General features: G+C 43.8%; 1 protein-coding gene across 3 annotated transcripts; it reads left to right on the forward strand.

The window, feature by feature from the left end:
• The first annotated feature begins 414 nt into the window (after positions 1-414).
• col1a2 (collagen, type I, alpha 2) lies at positions 415-17,728 on the forward strand. Of its 3 annotated transcripts, XM_017424306.2 has the most exons (50): positions 415-617; positions 2,281-2,285; positions 3,356-3,391; positions 3,732-3,815; positions 4,351-4,407; positions 4,660-4,704; positions 4,790-4,843; positions 4,955-5,008; positions 5,125-5,178; positions 5,292-5,345; positions 5,732-5,785; positions 5,887-5,931; positions 6,096-6,194; positions 6,337-6,390; positions 6,640-6,738; positions 6,932-6,976; positions 7,508-7,606; positions 8,107-8,160; positions 8,264-8,371; positions 8,450-8,503; positions 8,600-8,698; positions 8,812-8,865; positions 9,003-9,101; positions 9,208-9,261; positions 9,370-9,423; positions 9,549-9,602; positions 9,868-9,921; positions 10,000-10,044; positions 10,156-10,254; positions 10,385-10,492; positions 10,581-10,634; positions 10,722-10,775; positions 11,514-11,567; positions 11,702-11,755; positions 11,857-11,964; positions 12,112-12,165; positions 12,522-12,575; positions 12,664-12,825; positions 12,943-13,050; positions 13,411-13,518; positions 14,118-14,171; positions 14,262-14,369; positions 14,467-14,520; positions 14,677-14,784; positions 14,946-14,999; positions 15,246-15,353; positions 15,501-15,744; positions 15,892-16,076; positions 16,177-16,419; positions 16,617-17,728. In XM_017424306.2, exons 1-50 carry the CDS (start codon positions 548-550, stop codon positions 16,761-16,763), a joined length of 4,059 nt encoding a protein of 1,352 aa, XP_017279795.1. In that variant the 5' UTR covers positions 415-547; the 3' UTR covers positions 16,764-17,728. The 3 variants fall into 3 exon arrangements, with proteins under 3 accessions (XP_017279795.1, XP_037831575.1, XP_037831576.1); XM_037975647.1 differs by lacking the exon at positions 11,702-11,755; XM_037975648.1 differs by lacking the exon at positions 10,156-10,254.
• The last annotated feature ends 3,123 nt before the right edge of the window (positions 17,729-20,851 follow it).

Consider the following 20,851-nt stretch of genomic DNA (forward strand, 5'->3'; position numbering starts at 1 on the left):
AGAAAAGGGCACAGATCATCTTGGTGCCACTGGCGCGCGTCAAAACAGCCGCCTTTTTTACGCACAAAAAGCGAAGAAGCTCGGATGGGCCCGGACCCGCGCCTCGGTCCCGACAGTTCCCGCGAGCAGGGAACAGAAGTAGGCCTTCATCTCTCTTATAAACGTCGACGCTGTCCACGTCCTCAAAAAGAATGGATCTAATTAAAACGTTGCACTCGTCATCATGGCCAGAGCGTTGCCAAACGGGCTCCGGTGGAAAGGAGGCAGGGAGATGCGGGACCACATGACTGCCTCCGAGCTGCGGAGGGATGGGAGTCAGATTGGGTTTCTGCTCGCTCATTGGCCGAGGGGCTGACTTCTGACACGCAGACCAGGGACCCTCCTGCCCCGTATAAATAGGCCTGATGGGACTTTATTATTCTAGCATCACGGCAGCAGGTTTCTGCTAAGTTTGGAGTTACTCGTGTCACCACAACTGTATGCCTGCTTGAAGGTGGTTTAAACACAGGGGCTCAGCGGCACAAGGAGTCTGCATGTCTGTTTAGACATGCTCAGCTTTGTGGATACCCGGATTCTGTTGCTGCTTGCAGTAACTTCATACCTAGCATCATGTCAATGTAAGTTTGATTGTATGCTCTTTTTTCCCCCCTCTCTGATGGATATTTCCACTGCTTGAGGATCTTTTCGCTTGCCTTTTGTTTGGGACTTACAATGATGGCCAACCTGAAGACAAAATTCAACGGACTGAGCAAAGGATTCTTCACTCTTTTTTTTTTTCCAAGGATACAAAAATGATGATAAAAGTTTTCCTTTTGAGAAAAAAAAACTGTTTGATCTAGACCTTAAGTGACTTTTCACGACTTTAAATGCATGTCGAGGTATTTAAATAGGCGAGATTTGTCTTTTTCTTTTAGGAAAAGGGTGGAAAAACTTAGTGGGGCGTTGTACACATTGTTCCATCCAGATGTTGAAGGGACCGAGCTTTGCCTTTTTGGAGCTGCGATGTCTCCCCCTGCTGGTCAAGCGTGGGAACATCTGCTTGGCACCAATTCGATCCATTAACTGAATCTGCTCAGTAAAATTAGGATAGAACAGCAACAGAAACGTTGGGTTTTTTTTAGTATTTAACTAAAAGTAAAACTTGTTTTTCCACATTTGTTTACAGTTAAGTCTTTTAAAGTTCAATCTCATTCAGAGGTAATAGACAGCAATATTCAGATAAATCCCCATAAAATCTGAAATTAAGTTTAGCTTAGATGGTTAGGTTATTAGATTATAAAGGAACAGAAATGAGTAATCTTACGGAAATTTGAATGCCCAAGTGTGCCCCCTTGTGGACAAATTGGGACATAACCTTTCAGAGTTTACGGGGAGGTCCCAGCTTGGTGTCCAGCTGGTCCATAGTCTTCCAGAGAGAGGGGGGGTCTGATGTCCACCTGCAACTTGACATAAATAAGAGACAGTATGGTCAGCCATAAATTGGGAAAAGAGGCCTAAAAACCAACAGTTTGGAACATCTGCCCCAAAACTGTAGGAGCAAAACTGCAAAAGTGGCATGATATAAATAGCAGGCGTCTTTAGAAATGAGCTGCTTCTCATCTTCTTTGTAGTGGCAGGGAAACTATTCCTGTCCCAGGGGGCATAAAAGTACCGGTTCAGACCTGTTAGCATCTGTGGAGCCTTAATATCTGGAATGCTGCAGCTCTGAGGTCCTGATTAACGCAGTTAGACGGTCTCAGAAAGGTTACAGTGACTCACAGCGTTTGTAGACGTAGCCTCGGGCTATTGTTGAAGCTGTGCTAAGACTTGTGGGACAGCAAGCGGGTTTGTAAGCTGATGAAATATGCAGGGAAAGTGTTGTTTTAGTTGGCAGGGCTTTGTGTGTTTTACCACTTTCGGTTACAGGCTATGAGTACAGCACAGTGATCAACACTGATCGTCTTTTTTTGACAGATCTGGTGAAGGATAAAGGCTTCAGAGTACAAAAAGCTGCACTTTTGTCACTAATGTGGCAGCTGCAGGTTCAGAGCAGTGCTTTTGATGTCCCACACCAACAGATGGAGCCTCCGTGTGTGCGCCATCAGCAAACTTTTGTTGTCGAGCAGATCCAAAAATCATGGCATTTAAAAACAAAACAGAGTACAGATGGAAGGAAATGACTTTGCTTCTTTTGCAGGTGTTGATCTGTAGTTTTTAAAAATGTTCTAACAAAATATTCCCTGTTTTTTCTTCCTGCCCTCCCCCCTCTGCCTCCTCCTCCTCATCTCCACAATGCCACAGTAACGGTTAGTACACATGCATGCTGCCAAGAAAACAATATATCCTAATGACAGCTTTACCTTGTCAAGATGCCCGTTTTCAGTCTGCCAAACCCCGTGAAACATCCCAGGACAGAGTTTATAGGCTGCCGCAGGCCAGTCTGAGCAATCTCAAACCCAAGCAGGCTTTTTCAGCTTCGGAGCTGAGTGATTTCGTGTTTTTCCCCCCTTTCCTGTCCACAAACAGGTGAGGGTCCTATTGGCTAAAGATGGTGTCAGTGAAAGTTAAAACCGCAGTGCAGAGGCGCCCCCAGAGCCGGGCACAAAGGGTCCTTTCTGAGTGAGCGGAGGGAGGTTTGTCCCTGTAACAGCTGGCCTCGGGTCAGTTTGGGAGCTTCCTCTCCTCCTTGATTTGGATAAATGTAAAGAGACACACACACAAAAAAGGCTGATCTCAGATCAGTGAGGCTAAAACTAGAGAAAAGCACCGACACAATAAAAGTCCATTTCTGGTCCAGTGGCTGCTTGTAATTGAGATTGCTCAGAATGTAGTTTGGCGTTCGGAGCCTCAGCAGCACGTCAGGAAGTTACATTCATCATGAAATTACTGCTTTAACACTGCTTGCCATTATCTTTATCATGTTCCAGCTATTTTGTGCATCAATGCTCTACTCTGGCCTTAAATCAATTCCTGTTTCTGCAACAGAGATCATGTAGATTATTACTGTGACAAAATATCTGCAAACAGAATGTATTTTGTTCCTACTCACAAGGCATGGAAACAATATGCTGAATAAGTAAATCTCAGATTTGCTCATCTACTTTTCTATTCAAGAGATTAGGCTTTTAAGATGGATCTTATGTGTGATTGAGTGACTAGACTTCGGCTTATTAGAGTAGCTCGAAAAAAGGGCAACTTTGCCATATTTGTTAGCTTCTGTTATCCTTGTTACAAAGCCCAAATAGATTGAAAATGATTTCAATGTCACGTTAGTGTTGCTCTTAGTTACGTTGATCAGAAACCGCGGCTTGTTTTGCTTTAACTTGTGGCAACAAACATGTTGCTGAGGGCTGACTCTGTGATTTCTGTGCTGCAGGGTCCCAGAGGAGACAAAGGACCTCGAGGTGACAGGGTGAGCTGAACTCAAACTCTGCTGCCTTTCATTTTACCAGCGCATGGATAAAATACAGGATTTTATTTATTTTTTATTTTTTTTAGCTTTATTTATGCGACACGTTGTGACCATTGGGATGTCGTCTGACCTGTTAACCTGAATAGGCCACACCCCATTGTTTACCACCTGTGCAATTATTGTGGCAAAAATGTTTCGTTACCTGTATTTTCGGGCGTCTTTATGGTATTTTCTGATAATAATGATAATAACATGAATAATAATAACAGAGTAGCCAGTGTTCAGACCAGCTGATGATTTATTGGAAGTCATTTGGACACTTTTCATCTGTGTGTTCCAGGGTTTTCCTGGCCCCAATGGAAAAGACGGCAAACCCGGCATCCCTGGCCCTCCTGGCCCACCTGGTCCCCCTGGACTCGGAGGAGTAAGTCTGCTGTTTCTGCTCTTTTTTATCAGGCAACGCTCGCTGGATGGGAAAATCGGCTCGGAAAAACGATTACGACCACTGAGAATTTTTTGATAGTGACGATCAAAAAGTTAAAGCACAGGACTCGTCTAAATTTGGACTGCGATCGGTACACTGTTGTGTCTCGTTACAAGTCTGACAAGAACTGTTCCAGCTTTTTGACCTTTGCCCTTTTGAACCCCGGGACATTTTAAGACAACACTTGTATGACCCAGAATTAGGTCACTAGTGGATCATGTAAATGTAATTCAGCTTTAAGAAACGTTTCCCAGCGCAGTACCTTAATTTATCTTGGGTGGGACTTTCTATAAAATGTGTTTACAAAATTACTTTTCTGAAATGATATAGATCATTGTTAGTGCTTTGCAGTCGTTGAACTGTATGAACACTTTTCTTGCCTGAACCTCCCAATGAATGCATTCAGTTCAGATCTACCAGCAGGGACGTGTGTTTTGTGTCGATTTAATTCTGTTTCATTTCATCTGCTCCACAGAACTTTGCTGCTCAGTTTGATGGTGTTAAGGCTCCCGATCCTGGCCCTGGACCAATGGTGAGGGCCCCCTTCTTCTCTCAACTCAACAACACAAAAGATGCTTCAGTGTTTTGTTTTGGGGTTTTTTAAACCAGTTTAGGCTTTTTTTATCTTTGCACATGAATCATTAAAGGGCATGAGAAGTTTCTATTTTGCCCCACATTTGAATTATTTCCATGTCATTACCCCTCATGACAAAAAAAAGAAAAAGAATTTTAGACCAAGCTGATTTGGAAATTAATGTTTTTTTAACTTCTCTTTCCTTATCAGGGTATGATGGGACCTAGAGGCCCCTCTGGACCTCCTGGACCTCCTGTAAGTACAAAAAAACCCTCCTTAAATCTTTCCCTACATAAAGAATTTGTTGAAATCTTCATGCGTCGTGACGTTCCTTAAACAGGGACCTCAAGGACACACGGGACACCCTGGTGAGCCTGGAGAGCCTGGTCAGGCTGTAAGTATATCACAGTTCTCCGAGTTATCACGCAGAAAAACAAAATCAATAGAATCACTTCAGGTGGCATCGTGATCTGTGAGACCTTAACGCTCTGCTTTTATTTTCCAGGGTTCTGTTGGACCCCGTGGCCCCCCTGGACCTCCTGGCAAATCTGGAGAAGATGTACGTTTGTGTTTGCGCACTCCTCTTTCCCCCTCCTCACGTTCTTTTGAGGTGTTGCCGTAGCTGTGTTTCTTTAACCATTAAAAGGTGACTTCTCTTCTGTTAACTCCTTGCAGGGTAACAACGGCAGACCTGGCAAACCCGGAGACAGAGGTGTCGCCGGCACTCAGGTAAGAGGGTTTTTTTTTTATATCAAAACGTGAAACATGATGCGACGGTTACCATCCGACATTTTGACTACGAACGTGGCAAATGCGTAACTTTCTTTTCTTTCGGACTGCAGGGTGCTCGCGGATTCCCCGGAACCCCCGGACTTCCAGGAATGAAAGGACACAGAGTAAGTTTGGCGGGGTTTTTTCTTTCACGCCCACAGCTTCACCTTGATCATACCTTTGTTGCGTTTCACTGGATTAAGGCAGAGGATGAGGATGGGCCCTCGTTAGGCACCGAGTGTTCCACCAGTTGGCCTAAAATTACTGGAACGAGACAGGCTGCACAGCTGGTCATGTGTGGTTGTCCCAAATGTAAAAAGCTCCTGTGAAAATGATCTAAAGGCGGGCAATCATTCTTAATGGCTTAAGTTACCTTTTGAATGTTTCTTCATCAATAAAAATAATTATCAGTGTGGAGAAACTACATTTCTTGATTACACCACTTTTTGCACTTTTCTTCTCTAAAAGCCACCCCTATGTCCTCACTAATCTCCCTGCTTCTGTGTTTTAGGGATACACTGGTCTGGATGGACGTAAAGGAGAACCCGGTGTCGCTGGACCCAAGGTAAGGCACCATCTAACCCCTTTATGATTTCATCATCAAACATTGCTGCAGATTCCCTTGTTCATTTCAAATGCTTGACTACGCACAAACCTTTCCTTTAGGGTGAGTCTGGTGCTTCTGGAGCTTCTGGAAGTCCTGGACTGGCTGTAAGTTTTTGATAAGCTTCTCCTTTTTTGGCACAAATCCTTAGATTTTTTATAAATATCCCCAACAGTCATCAGCTAGCTTAGCAGGTGTGAACTGATGTGAATACAGTGCATAAAATGAAGAACCGAACAGTGAGTGAATGGATCGCTTGTTTTGTCTTCAGGGACAACGTGGTCAGTCTGGTGAGAGAGGCCGTCCTGGCCCTGCTGGTTCTGCTGGTGCTCGCGGTGCTGATGGCAACGTTGGACCTGCCGGCCCCGCCGTGAGTGAAACCTTTCGTTGCGGGCCGATCTAAAAATGAGAGCGCCCTTTTTTGTGAATCGTCGCATGCGATGCTAGCTTTGCCAAACAAACCGGGTGACCCCTTTTCCGCATCCTGACGGTCGTGTTTGTTCTCCCCGCAGGGTCCTCTGGGTGCTGCCGGTCCCCCCGGCTTCCCTGGTGGTCCCGGCCCCAAGGTGAGCGCAAAGTCTCTTCCAGTTGCACGAACTTCTGAAAGTTGTAACATTTAAGGTCACAAAAAAAAGATGTCATTGATAGTCATAATCTCGAACCAGTTGTTCCGTCTTCTCGCACACCAGTTTGGCGCATTTGTAATTGTTTTAAGTTCATATAAACAAATGTTTGCACCTCTTATAAATACATTAGTAACCATCAGGTAATCTGGAAACACTGTTTGATCGAGAGTGTATTTCTGTCACTGTCAGGGAGAGATTGGACCCGCTGGAGCTAGTGGCCCATCTGGACCTCAGGGAGCAAGAGGAGAGCCTGGACCCAATGGTGCTGTTGGCCCAGTTGGTCCTTCTGTAAGTATCCAAAAGCAGAACAAAAATAAAACAAAATTACCTCATTTTCTTCGCATAGGTTTTTGTAGTAAGGTTGCATTTTTTTGTGCTCTTGTTTCGGATCTAAGCCTTCGAACGTAATAATTTAGGTTGAGGTGAAATTTTCGATCTTAGATGTTGAGCTGCTCTAATCTCTTGTGCTCTCTCTCCGTAGGGTAACCCTGGTGCTAATGGCCTGAACGGAGCCAAGGGAGCTGCTGTAAGTATCACACTTGTGGACATTACTTTGAGTCAATGCTGTGCTGAAAACAACACACGTGCAGACAACATGATGCAACAGGATCACTCCTCTATTGACATACCCTTATAAACAAGTTTTACAGTAATAGCCTGCCTTTTTTTAGGATTGCAAAAGGTGTAACAATGAGAGGGGAAGACAAGGGCCTTTTATTTTTAAACTATGAGATGTAGCACACCCATTTTCAAAGCAGACCCTTAATTCAGCTGCACACCTGTAAGCTGCTTCCAGTGTCTTTAACTGATATGATGGACTAAATCTAGCCGCAGACACATAAACACCTGCCCAAATATTCAAAACACCTATGTAACCTAGGACCAAATTTTACCTCGCTGTCAACACAAAATATACAACAAAATCCGGAAAAACAAACTCTTTTACTTTTCTTTTAAATCATTTTTGAGCTCTGGTTGATTTCAGCGCAGACTTTACTATTTCAGTGTAAATAAGGTCTGAAGGTCATGCTGACTTGTCGTCCCGCCTGTTGTTCAGGGAGCCCCCGGTGCTGCTGGAGCTCCCGGCATCTCCGGAGCAAGAGGAATACCCGGACCTCAGGGACCTCAGGGTGCTGCTGGACCAAGAGGCCTTTCTGTGAGTAACACACGTGTGAGCGTGTTACCAGCATACAGCAATACAGCAAAAGTGCTTGACTTTTTATTTAACTTGAATGCACCGAAGCGGCACGCTATTTAGACTTTGTGTTGCAATATTTTCCGCCTGTGAAAGAATCATCGGGAGGGTTTTCAGTAAAACACACAAATAAAACATGTAGGCTGACCTCACATCAACAATAATACTGCTTTGCTGTAGTTTTACTGTGTAGGGAAGATGTCATGGAAATAATAAGTATTGTTTTACCTGTGATTAAAATCTAATTTTAGCTATTTTATGGTCTGGTCTTGAGAACCGACCGGCCTAATTTCCAATATTCTGTTTTCCACAAACGCAGCTGTGACACTTCCTCAGGGTAATGCTCATGAAAAAACTCACGTAACACAACTGGTCTGGAGTGGAAAAACACTTCAAGCACCAAACCTATATGCATATAATTTTTCTTTCCGATGACGTGAATCTGTTTGTGTGTGCTTTAGGGTGATCCTGGCCCTCAGGGTGTCAAGGGAGACACTGGCCCCAAAGGCGAGCCTGTAAGTTTCATTTATTTCAATTTTGGCTATAACTGAAAAATGAGTCCAGATAAATTTGATGTTTGCAGTTTGTGACACCCAACCTCTCTGTGGTCTTCCTCAGGGTAACGCAGGACCTCAGGGAGCCCCCGGAAATCAAGGCGAGGAGGGCAAGAGAGGACCAACCGGTGAGATCGGTGCTAACGGGCCTGCTGGCAACCGTGGAGCCAGAGTAAGTACCCCACCTCCCTTCTGTTTTTGGAGCCACATGCGAGGAATCAGCTCCTAACTCCAGCGTGTCTCCCTTCAGGGTGCTCCCGGAAGCCGTGGCTTGCCTGGTTCTGACGGACGCACCGGCCCCATTGTGAGCATCGCATCTACACACAGGCAACATTTAGACATGTGGTGAAGTTTTCTGGTCCTGATATGCTGCTCCTTCCCCCCCTCCCCCCTCTCAAAGGGTATGCCTGGTGCTCGTGGTTCCACTGGTTCTGCTGGACCTCGCGGACCCCCTGGAGATGCTGGTCGTGCTGGTGAGCCTGGCCCAGCTGGTCTCAGAGTGAGTCTTTTGCTCTAGCTTAACATTGGTGCATTTGATCTTTTGCCTAAAAAGACTACATATCTGCACATGTGTAGATCTTAATGACTGATGAATGTGTGTGTTTTCCACAGGGTCTCCCAGGTAGCCCTGGAAGCTCTGGACCCCCAGGAAAAGAGGGACCTACTGTGAGTAAAACCTAAACTGTATTTATTTTTTTTAAAAAAGACATAACTTCCTGCTGGTCTGATAACGCAATGTTTCTGACAACATCTTCTCAGATGAACACGGGTAACACAGTTTTATGATTTGCTTCCTGCTCCAGGGTCCTGCTGGACAAGATGGCCGCGCTGGACCACCTGGCCCAACTGGTCCAAGAGGCATGCCTGGAAACATTGGCTTCCCCGGACCCAAAGGACCTTCTGTTAGTAGAATAAAACTTAAAAATTAGCACTTACACTTTAATATTATTATTTATTTTTTTTGTTACTATATTCTGTGTTTAAACTGCTTGTTGTTTTTAATTACAGGGAGAGCCTGGTAAGCCTGGAGAGAAGGGATCCACTGGCCCCACTGGACTGAGAGTACGTCAATAAACAACAATATACAGACAAATAAATATATTTGCTGTTGAACATCTCTGAAGTTGTCAGTTGTTCAATTGTGTTGTTTTTGTGTGTGTGTGTGATTAGGGACCCCCTGGACCTGATGGCAACAATGGAGCCACTGGCCCCATGGGAACTGCTGTAAGTCTCCTTAAGCACATGAGCTCACATTAATTATACTTTTGTATCAGATTAAACATTTTATTGTGATTTTGACATTATTACACTCTTTTAAACAGACAATTCTTATGTCCTTGTTGAAATAGGGTGGTCCTGGTGAGAAGGGAGAGCAGGGACTTGCAGGAGCTCCTGGCTTCCAGGTTTGGTTCTGACACCTGTTTTTTTTTTTTAATATAAATTAGCAATTATTGCACCATTTTTACTAAGGAACACGCTAGATCCTCCTGTTGCCTTTGTGAGCTTTTTGAAAAACTTCAGCTTTTGCAGCTACACATGCTCTACAATCACTAAAAAACAGTTCCTAACAGAATGCAGAAGCTATGACATCTATGAAGTGTTTTTTTTATTATTATTATAAAACTGACTTCCTCTCTTCCTTTCTGTTCGCACCATGAATAAATTTAGGGTCTGCCTGGACCTGCTGGACCTGGTGGTGAGGCCGGCAAACCTGGAGAGAGAGTAAGCAGACAAACACATGCTGGGTTTCACTTCGTTTTGGAGTGCAACGCCTCTAACCAACCGGGTGTGTTTCTGTAGGGTATCCCAGGAGACCAGGGAGCTGCCGGACCTGCTGGTGGCAAGGTGAGCTCACCTGTTCAAGCCTTTGTTTTACAGACCACATGGATGAAACCAGTAGATTTTTGACGTATTGTACGTGCATGATGATCACATACATCTGTGCGATGCCTTCAGGGAGAAAAAGGTGTCTCAGGTGTTCAAGGATCTAGCGGACCTCAGGGACCAATGGGAGCTCGTGGACCTGCTGGAACCCCTGGACCTGATGGTGGCAAGGTAAGATGACGGGACTGCTGTGGAAGATTGTAAAAAGCAAAGATTAAAAATAAATAAATAAATAAAAAGGTGAAAATGATCTCCAAGCCAATGAAAGGTTGAACCAAGGTTGTTCTTCTCCGTTTTTCAGGGAGAGCCTGGTGCTGCTGGAGCTGCTGGTGCTCCTGGACATCAGGGAAGTGCCGGCATGCCCGGCGAGCGTGGAGCTGCTGGTACTCCAGGACCTAAGGGAGAGAAGGTAGCTCGAAAGAAATATCAGCCACCGGCACGTGTCGTTTCTCATTTGTTCCTGTCCATCTCACAACCCGGTGCACCTTCTCCTACAGGGAGAGGCCGGACACAGAGGCCCCGATGGAAACCCCGGAAGAGACGGATCTCGTGTAAGTTTTACTCCCCTTGTCCTTTTTGAGACTTTAGACATTTAAACCAGGGCCCTGGTCTCACTGCACTTTCCTCTCTAACACCAGGGTCTCCCTGGACCTCCTGGTCCTCCTGGACCCACTGGAGCCAATGGAGATAAGGTCAGTTGATTAAATGAATCCTAGAAAACAGGTGCTTATCAGAAACCACCTTAATAACTCATGTCTGACATTTTCACAAGAATACAAACAAATAGGATTAAGTTTTATGTGATCTACAAATAGCTTCTGTCAAAACTATGTAAGACAGACTCACTACCACTGAGCTACAACAGTAAGCCGTCAGCAGATGTTGTTGTGATTAAAGCACCATGGAAACAGGGCTTTTTTATTTATTTTTTTTATTTTTTTACAAAGCTGGATGTCATCTTCAAACCTTGTGACTCTTTGCTGTAATAAGAGGTATTGTCATATATGACAATACCTCGGGGCTATTGTCTGAAGCAAGAGGCTCAATGCTGCCATCTAATGGCTATTTTTTATAAATTACAACTTATGACTAAGAAGTTCCCAGTAGTTAACGTAGAACATTAAAATGTGCCAAGCATTTACATAATTTAAAAGACATTTGTTTTCAATTCTATGCATTTTTTAGTACCTTTTAATGTAACAGTAGCATTAAAATCCCTACTGAACAAAAAAACACAACCACAAAAGGCTCTGCTAAAGAGAAAATGAAATAAAACGGTTGAATTGAGAGTTGATTCACATTATCTCATATATTATATCTCAGATGGGAAGACTCATGCACTTTCTCTTGTTAGTGTATATGATTTGATTATTCAACAGATTAGTTATTAGACAAACAGAACAGTTCTTAATCAGTGTTTTCTTTTTCAGGGTGAGAGTGGATCCTTTGGACCTGCTGGCTCTGCTGGACCTCGTGGACCCCCTGTACGTACCTGTTGATTGAACTTCTTATTATCAATAGATATGATTGTATATATCAAACGAGGACCTTTGCAAATCATAGAGCTTTTATGAAGCGCTTTGTACCGTTGTTCTGAGGAGCTGCTTCTTGTCTACAGGGAGAGCGTGGAGAGGTTGGACCCGCTGGATCCCCTGGATTCTCTGGACCCCCTGTAAGCCAATGCTAATATAGGCGGATTATATATAACCAAACGGTTGCATCACATGCGCACTTGTACTGATGTTTACTAAGTCGTGCTTCCTCCTCCCGCAGGGTAGCGACGGTCAGCCCGGAGCAAGAGGAGAGCGTGGACCAGCTGGAGGAAAGGGAGAAGCTGGCTCCTCTGGTCCTACCGGTCCTGCTGGACAGTCTGGACCTGCTGTAAGCGAGCTTACAATCTTCCAAAAAGCTTGATTTTAGAGTTAACTACAAATCCTAAACAAAAGGTTTAAACTGAGGACATTTAAAACTGGATGGAACGCTGCTGTAGGGCGTAAATAAGAGGTTTTCCCTCTTCCTGATATCTAGGGTCCCTCTGGCCCTGCTGGACCTCCTGGTGCCCGTGGAGAGACTGGTCCTGCTGTGAGTATGCTCACACAAAGTCATACACCTGTCACACGAACACTGTTCTGTTGTCACTGCAGGCCCATCACAGAATGCAGAGGTTACAAATTACAGCTTTAACATATAACAATCAGATTATTTGCTGTTGTTCAAATATTTGCCTTTTGGTTGTTTATCATACCACTGTTCTGGTCTGACAAAGCCTACAATATCGCACATTTTTAGCCTTTTGGCTCTATTACAGAAAACCGGTCAAATTTAAAGACACTACATTTCTCGTCACGAGAGGAACAACTTCTTTTTTTTTTTTAATGGACATCACGAAAGCCAATTCTGGCTAACTGTGTGTGTGTGTGTGTGTTTTTTTCGGTCAGGGTGCAACTGGTATGCCTGGTGCTGCTGGCAGAGTTGGTGCTCCTGGCCCTGCTGTGAGTATTAATTTTGCATTAGGAAATATTATTAAACGCGGACCCATGCGCTTACCATTAACCACTTTCCCTGCTCCTTCCGTCCCAGGGTATTGGTGGACCTCCTGGCCTCACTGGTCCTGCTGGCAAAGAAGGCCCTCGTGGTCTCCGTGGTGATCCAGGTCCTGCTGGTCCTTCTGGCGAGCAGGGTATGGTTGGACCACCTGGTCCAGCTGGAGAGAAGGGACCTTCTGGAGAGTCTGGCCCAGCTGTACGTCACTTCAGACTACCCAGCACTGACATATAGAGAGCCCTTTAGCTTCTATGCAACAGAAGTTCAGAATTATAACTAAGATCACAAAGACATGAGTTGTTGTTATGTGTTCAGGGACCTCCTGGTGCTCCTGGAACCACTGGTCCTCTTGGACTTCAGGGATTCGTTGGTCTGCCTGGTGCTAGAGGAGATCGTGGTGCCCCTGGTGGTGCTGGTTCTGTGGTGAGTAAAGAATCTTACTAATTAAAACACCACATCTCAATCTGATAAGACTCAGCAAAGAATGAACAACAACCGGTTCGAGCATGGAGAAGTTTGAATAGAAATAAAAATCAGATCAAATCCTCCGCTTGAACGTCTGCCTCATTTCTAAATTCGGGAGATCACACCAAACATGTCAGGAAAATTGTTGCCAACCACAGTAACCCGCTGTCGTACATGGTCACCCAGTAAGACACAGAGCAAGAGCGCCCACCTGCTGCATGCTCGGTCAACCCTTCTTATTATTCAACTCCTACATTTCCAGTCAGTGGTGAACCCTTTTCACTGTTTTTGATCAACTGACTTTTGTGTTCATCACAGGGAGAGCCCGGTAGAGTTGGACCTCCTGGTTCCGCTGGAGCACGCGGCCCCCCTGGCAACATCGGCATGCCCGGTATGACCGGACCTCAGGGAGAGGCTGGACGTGAGGTAAAGCTCTGACAGGACCTTTTTAAAGCAGCTCACGGACAATAATAATCAGTGAAGAAAAGTCGCTTCTGAATTAGGAGAGATTATTAATGTCTTTGTTGAAAATGTAAGATGTTTGTTTGTTTTGTTTTTTTAATTTCATGAAGGTTTTGTAACTTTTTTTAAGGCAATTAAGTTTTCTTGTTATGTAATGGCTGATGAACAACCTTCACATTAATACTTTGATGTTTAAGGCTTTTTTTATTATTATTTTAGAAGAAACATGCTGTTTAATGTTGAACTCTCTGGAGCATCCTTATCTAACAGCGTGCCCAATAATCAGCCGTTCACAAAAAAAAATACATTTAAAACTAACAGCAAAGTTTTACTATAATTTTGCTGACTTACAAAGTCTCTAAATATGATTTAAAAAATGCATTATTGCCAAAGACTGGATGAAAAGGACATTCAGAACAGCCAAAGTCTTTTTTTTGCTCCATGTGAGGTATTTACTAAAACTATAATAGAATATGAATACGTGTAAACAATGATTAATCAATATTTTGGATTTTAACTATGATTTAAACATGTATTTTCTGATATTATTTTGTCACAAACAGGGTAGCCCTGGCAACGATGGACCCCCTGGTCGTCCTGGTGCCCCTGGATTCAAGGTAACATACTCACGTTCATCCTTTCTTTGCAGAACACATCCACACAGACCCGTGTTCTGACCTCCATATTCTCTTATTCACCCTGCTTAGGGAGACCGTGGTGAGCCTGGAGCTCCTGGTTCCATGGGACTTGCAGGTGCCCCTGGACCTGCTGGACCCACTGGAGCTGCTGGCAGACCTGGAAACCGTGGAGAGGCTGTAATTATTTTTTCTACTCTCCATTCTCATCACCCACATCAACATGTATTCATTTGCGACACTCGTGCGTTTCGTTCCTGACTTTCTCCGTCCCTAGGGCCCAGGAGGACCCACCGGACCTGCTGGCCCTGCTGGAGCTAGAGGCGCCCCCGTAAGTACAAAAAAAAACTATTCCAGAAAACAATTATAGTATTTAAGAATACTTCGACATACACCACGTCACATATTAGCCTCACCTCTGCGTGCATGAAACTTATTCCCAGTTCCATCAGGATGATGGTCTCACCTGTGTGTCTGGTTGCTGTAGGGACCTGCTGGACCCCGTGGTGAGAAGGGAGGTGCTGGAGACAAGGGAGATAGAGGCATGAAGGGTCTGCGTGGACATCCTGGTCTCCAGGGAATGCCTGGACCTTCTGTAAGTGGCTGCACACCTACCCAATGAACATCTGAACAACAAATGCAGCCACATCTGCCACCATTTACAAAAAACAACAACATTTTTTACCAGCAGCACACAGAGAAGCTCTTCCTGTTATTGCCATGTCACTTATCGGTGAGTCGTTTCTCTTCCTCCAGGGACCTCCTGGTGACACCGGAGCTGCTGGAGCAGTTGGACATGCTGGACCCAGAGTGAGTGAAATCCTGAATCAGTTCTTCACAAACCTGCACCCTTCTGGTCAGCAGAAGTGTTAGAACGTTAGCAGGCTCCGTTCACACCGCGTTACAGAAGATCAGATGGATAATGCGGTCTAGGATGAAGCAGATTTGTGAAAACGTTGTTTCAAAAGCAAAAATCAAAACATGCTGGAATTTCTAGGTCTCCTTTTTAAAGCTGCAGTAGAAATATATTCAAGTATATAACTCTGCTTTCTTCAGGGACCTGCTGGACCTAATGGACCCCCTGGTAAGGACGGTAGAGCTGGCGGCCATGGTACCATGGGTGCTCCTGGTCCTCGTGGACCTCCAGGATACTCTGGACCAGTGGTAAGCTTCAATTTACATCCACACCTTCTCCTCTCTCTCTTTTTTTTTAAATCATAATGCAAACCACACAATCTTGAGTCCCCCTTTAGAATACGCACTTGTTACAGTTGCTTTCTGCATATTAATAAACCGTCTTATCCACCATAGGGTCCCGCTGGACCTCCCGGTCTGCCTGGACCTCCCGGACCTTCTGGTGGCGGATACGACGTCTCCGGATACGACGAGTACAGAGCCGACCAGCCCGCTCTGAGAGCCAAGGACTACGAAGTCGATGCCACCATCAAGTCACTCAACAGTCAGATCGAGAACCTGCTCACCCCCGAGGGATCCAGGAAGAATCCTGCCCGTACCTGCCGTGACATCAAACTCAGCCACCCCGACTGGAGCAGCGGTAAGCTCGACTTCATCTGATAGCTGCTTGAGCTCCTTAAAATGTGACAGTTAGTAAGATTTAATTGTCTTTTGACTGTATGGTTTGGTATACAGTCAACCTAGACCAAAGAGATAAGCCTGATTATCTTTACTTCCTGCTCCTCAGGATTCTACTGGATCGACCCCAACCAGGGCTGCATCAACGATGCTGTCAAGGTCTTCTGTGACTTCACTACCCGCGAGACCTGCATCTACGCCCACCCAGAGAGCATCGCCCGCAAGAACTGGTACAGAAGCACAGAGACCAAGAAGCACGTCTGGTTTGGAGAGACCATCAACGGTGGCACCGAGGTGCGAGGCCTGGGCACAACGCTCGTTTTGACGTCTATTATTTCGCCGCCGTTCGGAACGCCTGACTGATCCGTTTTTTTTTTTTTTTTTGGTCTTGCAGTTCACCTACAACGACGAGACCCTCAGCCCACAGAGCATGGCCACCCAGCTGGCTTTCATGCGCCTGCTTTCCAACCAGGCCAGCCAGAACGTCACCTACCACTGCAAGAACAGCATTGCCTACATGGACGGTGAGAGCGGCAACCTGAAGAAGGCTGTGGTGCTCCAGGGCTCCAACGACGTGGAGCTCAGGGCGGAGGGCAACAGCCGCTTCACCTTCTCCGTGCTGGAGGATGGCTGCACTGTGAGTAGACTTTTGCCTTTTTTCTTGATTTGTTGTATTTCATCCCACTATGCGAGTTTGAACTAAACTTGATTTATAAGATGCTAAATCTCACAGTTACAGTGTTACCTTTAAAAGCTAAAACATCTTCCAGTTTTTGATGCTTCGCCACACTGTTCTGACGTACGTCCTCTCCTCTACTTTCTTCAACCTCGCAGACACACACTGGCGAATGGAGCAAGACAGTGATTGAGTACAGAACAAATAAACCAACTCGCCTGCCCATCCTCGACATTGCACCTTTGGACATTGGTGGAGCTGATCAGGAGTTTGGTTTGGACATTGGCCCAGTCTGTTTCAAATAAATAGACTCATGATAAATTAACACCAAAAAAAAGAGAGAAAGAACAAAGAAAAAAAGACCCCCCCTAAAAAATCTCTGCCCTTCCTTTCGTGTTTTTTTTTTTTTTGTACCGAATGCTGATTTCTTCTCTGAGCATCCACTTGCTTAAGATGGGCAACTATCGGAGAGGACTAAATGGACTGAACGGAGATTTTGTGCAATGCAAATTAATACAGCCACCCAAAGGGACGTGGGAAAACACCTTGTTGTGGGACATCATGACATCTTTTTGTATAAAATGAAAGAAGTGTAATAAAAACGCTGAAAGTATGCATCACTTTGTGGTCTTTGTATATCTTCCAAAGAGGAGGTTTAAAACCACAATTTCCAAGAACAACAACCAAAAAAAAAGGTTTGAACTACCTCACGCCTGCGCTCAAAGAAAATACTATTGACCAAACCCGAGTCCACAACCGAGATGTTAAGACTTCTAAAGCTTCAAGGTTTGTCCTGCATGGAAGGTGCTTAGTTACTTGAAGCGGAGATCAATGGTGCTAAAATGCAGCTGTGGAGCAAACCACTCTTTTACTGTATTACTTTGTATTGACCTTTGAGGAGTCTTGCATTTATCCTGCCGATACTCCCCCACTTTAAGCAGGTGGAATGTTTCAAACCCCCAATGTCTGATTTTTTTTTTTTTTTTTGGTTTAATTTTATTTTGTTCACCCTCTGTTTCCTTTTCTTAAAGTTTTTTTTGTTTGTTTTTGTTAGGCTTCTTTCACTCTCCCAGTCCTGCTCTCAATGTTCACCCCCACGGCACAAGTTTTCATCCCGTTCCCATTTTGTTCTGTTTTTAGCCGGCCTTTTCTTTCTCTCCAACAATGACACCGCAAAGTCTATTGTACCTATTTTGTATATGTGAGATGTTTAAATAAATTGTGAAAAGTTCTGAAATAAAGCATGTCCAGTGTTCCAAAACCCACTACACATGCAGTGACGTTTATGTTTTAGCATCATTGAAAGACGGTCACTGTCATTTTTTTTTTTTTCTTCTTTTGTTCTGGTTTTTACTTTGGCTGATGATTTGTGTATCAGCACTGACTTAAACATCTTCCTATTGTGGAAGCACAACCGTACCAGGATTCACCTTTGCCCCACGCCCTCATTTATCTCCCCTTTCACATCAAATTTTGATGTATGGCAAATTTCTGTTTACACTCTCCATGTCAATGTGTTATTACTAACGTACATTGTTTCTTGTAAATATGCATCCTCCCATGTTGCTTTTTTTTTTCCTTGCATAAAACAGCTTTTGCATCCAAATAAACTTCTGGGTTTGGATCAAGGCTTGAACTACGGTGATGCATGAATGTAGTTACAATTAGCATGTGAACCGGGCATTCCTGCCGTTTCTGTTTAACAACTCATTTTGTCAGGGACCAGAGTTGATTAAATTAGTTAAAAGTGTAGTTAGATTAAACTGTAGGCTTGCTAGGTGTAGGCTAGGAGCTACTACCTCATCAACTTTTAGTTCAGCAGCTGTAAAAATGACACTTTTGTGTTAGATAAAGCAGATTAAATGTGTCCATTTGTCTCTAAAAGCCAACAGTTGTAGATGTACATCCTATGATTACTTTGAGGGTTTAAAAGCTTAAAAAAAAAAACACCTGCACACATTAGAGCAGGAAATTGGTGGGGAAGAGGGCTGCAGGACAATTCAACTTGATTCAACTGGAACTTTACAAAAACAGCAGCAAACACTGCATTTTTTTCCTGTAACAAAGATATTGTTAGCTGTAGCACTGTGATAGTGGAGCTCAGAAGAAGTAAAATGAGCCAACGTGTTTTTCTGTTTGCACACAAGCTAGCATTTGCACCACAGAACAGCTAAGACGCTAAAAAAAAAATAAAAAAATAGCAGTTTAAAACTCCCACGCTCCTTTGCTTCAAAGGCGTAAAACAATAACTTTGGGATCATTTGGAATTCGTTTATTAGTTTAGGTGGCAACATTTGACACAAATATGTCTGTGTTTTGTAGTTTTAGTTCTGGGGTTGGCTCAACCCTGGCAGCTGAAGTTTCTCTGGCAAAGAATGAACGATATTCTGACAGTATTCGATAAGGCTGAGCGGAGGAACAACTAAATCAACGTAGTCCTGGCAATGATTTAAATATCAGAAGTAATTAGCGCCAGTGTTTGAGGAGAATACTGGAGCTTAAGTTTGCCTACAGCCCACCTGTCTGAAACATTTCTGTCCAGATATTTGAGTCCAAGTTGGCTGCAGTACTCTGTGTAACCACTAGGTGGCAATGTGGCACAGATCACCTACTTTCTCATGCTTTTTTTTTTTTTTTTTACTTTAGGATTACTAAACTTTAATTACCTAGGAGTTAGGACTGTGAGGTATCCAGTTCGCTAAATAAATCATGGTATAAGCAAAACGTAGTCACTGTGTTGAGCATTAAATCCTCTCCAAGTGAGAGCACATAAGAAAAGAAATGTTATTACAAATTCAAATATTAACATGAAATAACTGTTTTTTAAAAAGCACCCTCCATTCAAAACAAACAAACAAAAAAAGTAGGGATGCTGTGTAAAGGGTAAATAAAAACAGAATGCAATGATTTGCAAACCTCACAAACTCTTCTTTTATTCACTATGGAACATAAGTAAACATATTAAATGTTTCAATTAAGATAGTGTACCGTTTTCAGGGATAAATAAAGAGCTGGAGGTCAAACACGAACGTGTCGCGACGCCATCTCTTCAGAACGGCCTGGGGGTGACAGAAAGATGGCCTGGAAAATGGAAAAGAAGCAGTCTGATCAGAAAGGCCATGCTAACGTATTAAATAATTAACGTTGGCAATTTTACACTTCTGAATTCGCCTGATTACCTGTGTTAAAACAGGTCACTGTGGTGTGAATTCATCTCAGCTTTTAGGTGTCATTTTGCCTGCCAGACTATTCACCTTCAGCTTGACAACATCGTGCAAAACCACCCTAAAGCAAACATTATTATTCGCTCAGTCAAAGCAAACTGAAGACGGCCGTGGAGAACTTCCACGTTATGAAAAACTGGCTCAATTCTGCTCGGTCCTTAAAGAAACAGAAGGTATTTATTTTTCTAACGCTCTTGTCAAACATATAAATAAACTGCTGAACCATCTGATTACAGAGAAATCAATGTAATCTGAACAATATTAGGATATGTTAAAGGCCTTTTTGCTAGCTTTTAGCTATCCTTTTGGCTATTTTGTTCAGCTTTAACAACTCACTTTCAGCCTCAATTTCAAAATCCTGTTCACAGCAGTCAACCTTAATAAACCTGGATGACTCTTAATTTTTTTGCTTTTAAACTCAGACAAAGGTCATGGTGTTTGGACCTGAGCATCTTAGGAACAAACCTTCCCTTCCTCTGGATGGCATTAGTTTGGCCTCCAGTTCTAACGTGAAGAACCTTGGTGTTACTTTGGATCAGGATATGCCTTTCAGGACCAGGACCGCTTCCCTCCACCTGCGAGATGTCACTAAAATTAGAAACATCTCGTCTCAAAATGATGCAGAAAAACCGGTCCATGCATTTATCTCATCTAGGCTGGACTTTTGTAATTCTACTGTAATGCTGCTGCCAGAGATCTAACGAGAGTTTTAGCTTCTCTTCATCGGCTTCCTGACAAATTCAGAAAAAGAGTTTAAAATCTTACTTCTATCATCCAAAGCTCTCAACAACACAGCTGCATCTTATATTAGAGATCTTATTGTTCTGTATTTTCCTAACAGAGCACTTTGCTCTCAGACTGTAGGTTTACTTGTGGTTCCTAGAGGTTCTAAAAGTAGAACAGGAGGCAGAGCTTTCAGTCCTCTCTTCTGTCTGTGACAGTGACGTGCGGTGAGGTTCATGGTTGGTGAGGCACTGAGAGTCAGATTTACAAATATATAAATCCAAAAGGGTAGCTTATTCAATTGGCTACTGGTTATTTTATATCTCATCAGCGTTCTTCACACACACACACACACACACACACACTCACTCACTCTCACTCTCACTCTCACTCTCTCTCTCTCTCTCTCTCTCTCTCTCTCCGTCTCTCACTCACTCACACACGCT

Source organism: Kryptolebias marmoratus, linkage group LG5 (assembly GCF_001649575.2).
Source record: "Kryptolebias marmoratus isolate JLee-2015 linkage group LG5, ASM164957v2, whole genome shotgun sequence".
NCBI lineage: Eukaryota > Metazoa > Chordata > Actinopteri > Cyprinodontiformes > Rivulidae > Kryptolebias > Kryptolebias marmoratus.

Bases quoted from the DNA above. Each gene is read 5' to 3' on its own strand.
- col1a2 (XM_017424306.2), top strand. From the start codon at position 548: ATGCTCAGCTTTGTGGATACCCGGATTCTGTTGCTGCTTGCAGTAACT. The intron at 8,866-9,002 runs GTGAGTAAAACC...TTCCTGCTCCAG, and splicing joins CAGGAAAAGAGGGACCTACT to GGTCCTGCTGGACAAGATGG. The intron at 13,519-14,117 runs GTAAAGCTCTGA...TGTCACAAACAG, and splicing joins AGGGAGAGGCTGGACGTGAG to GGTAGCCCTGGCAACGATGG.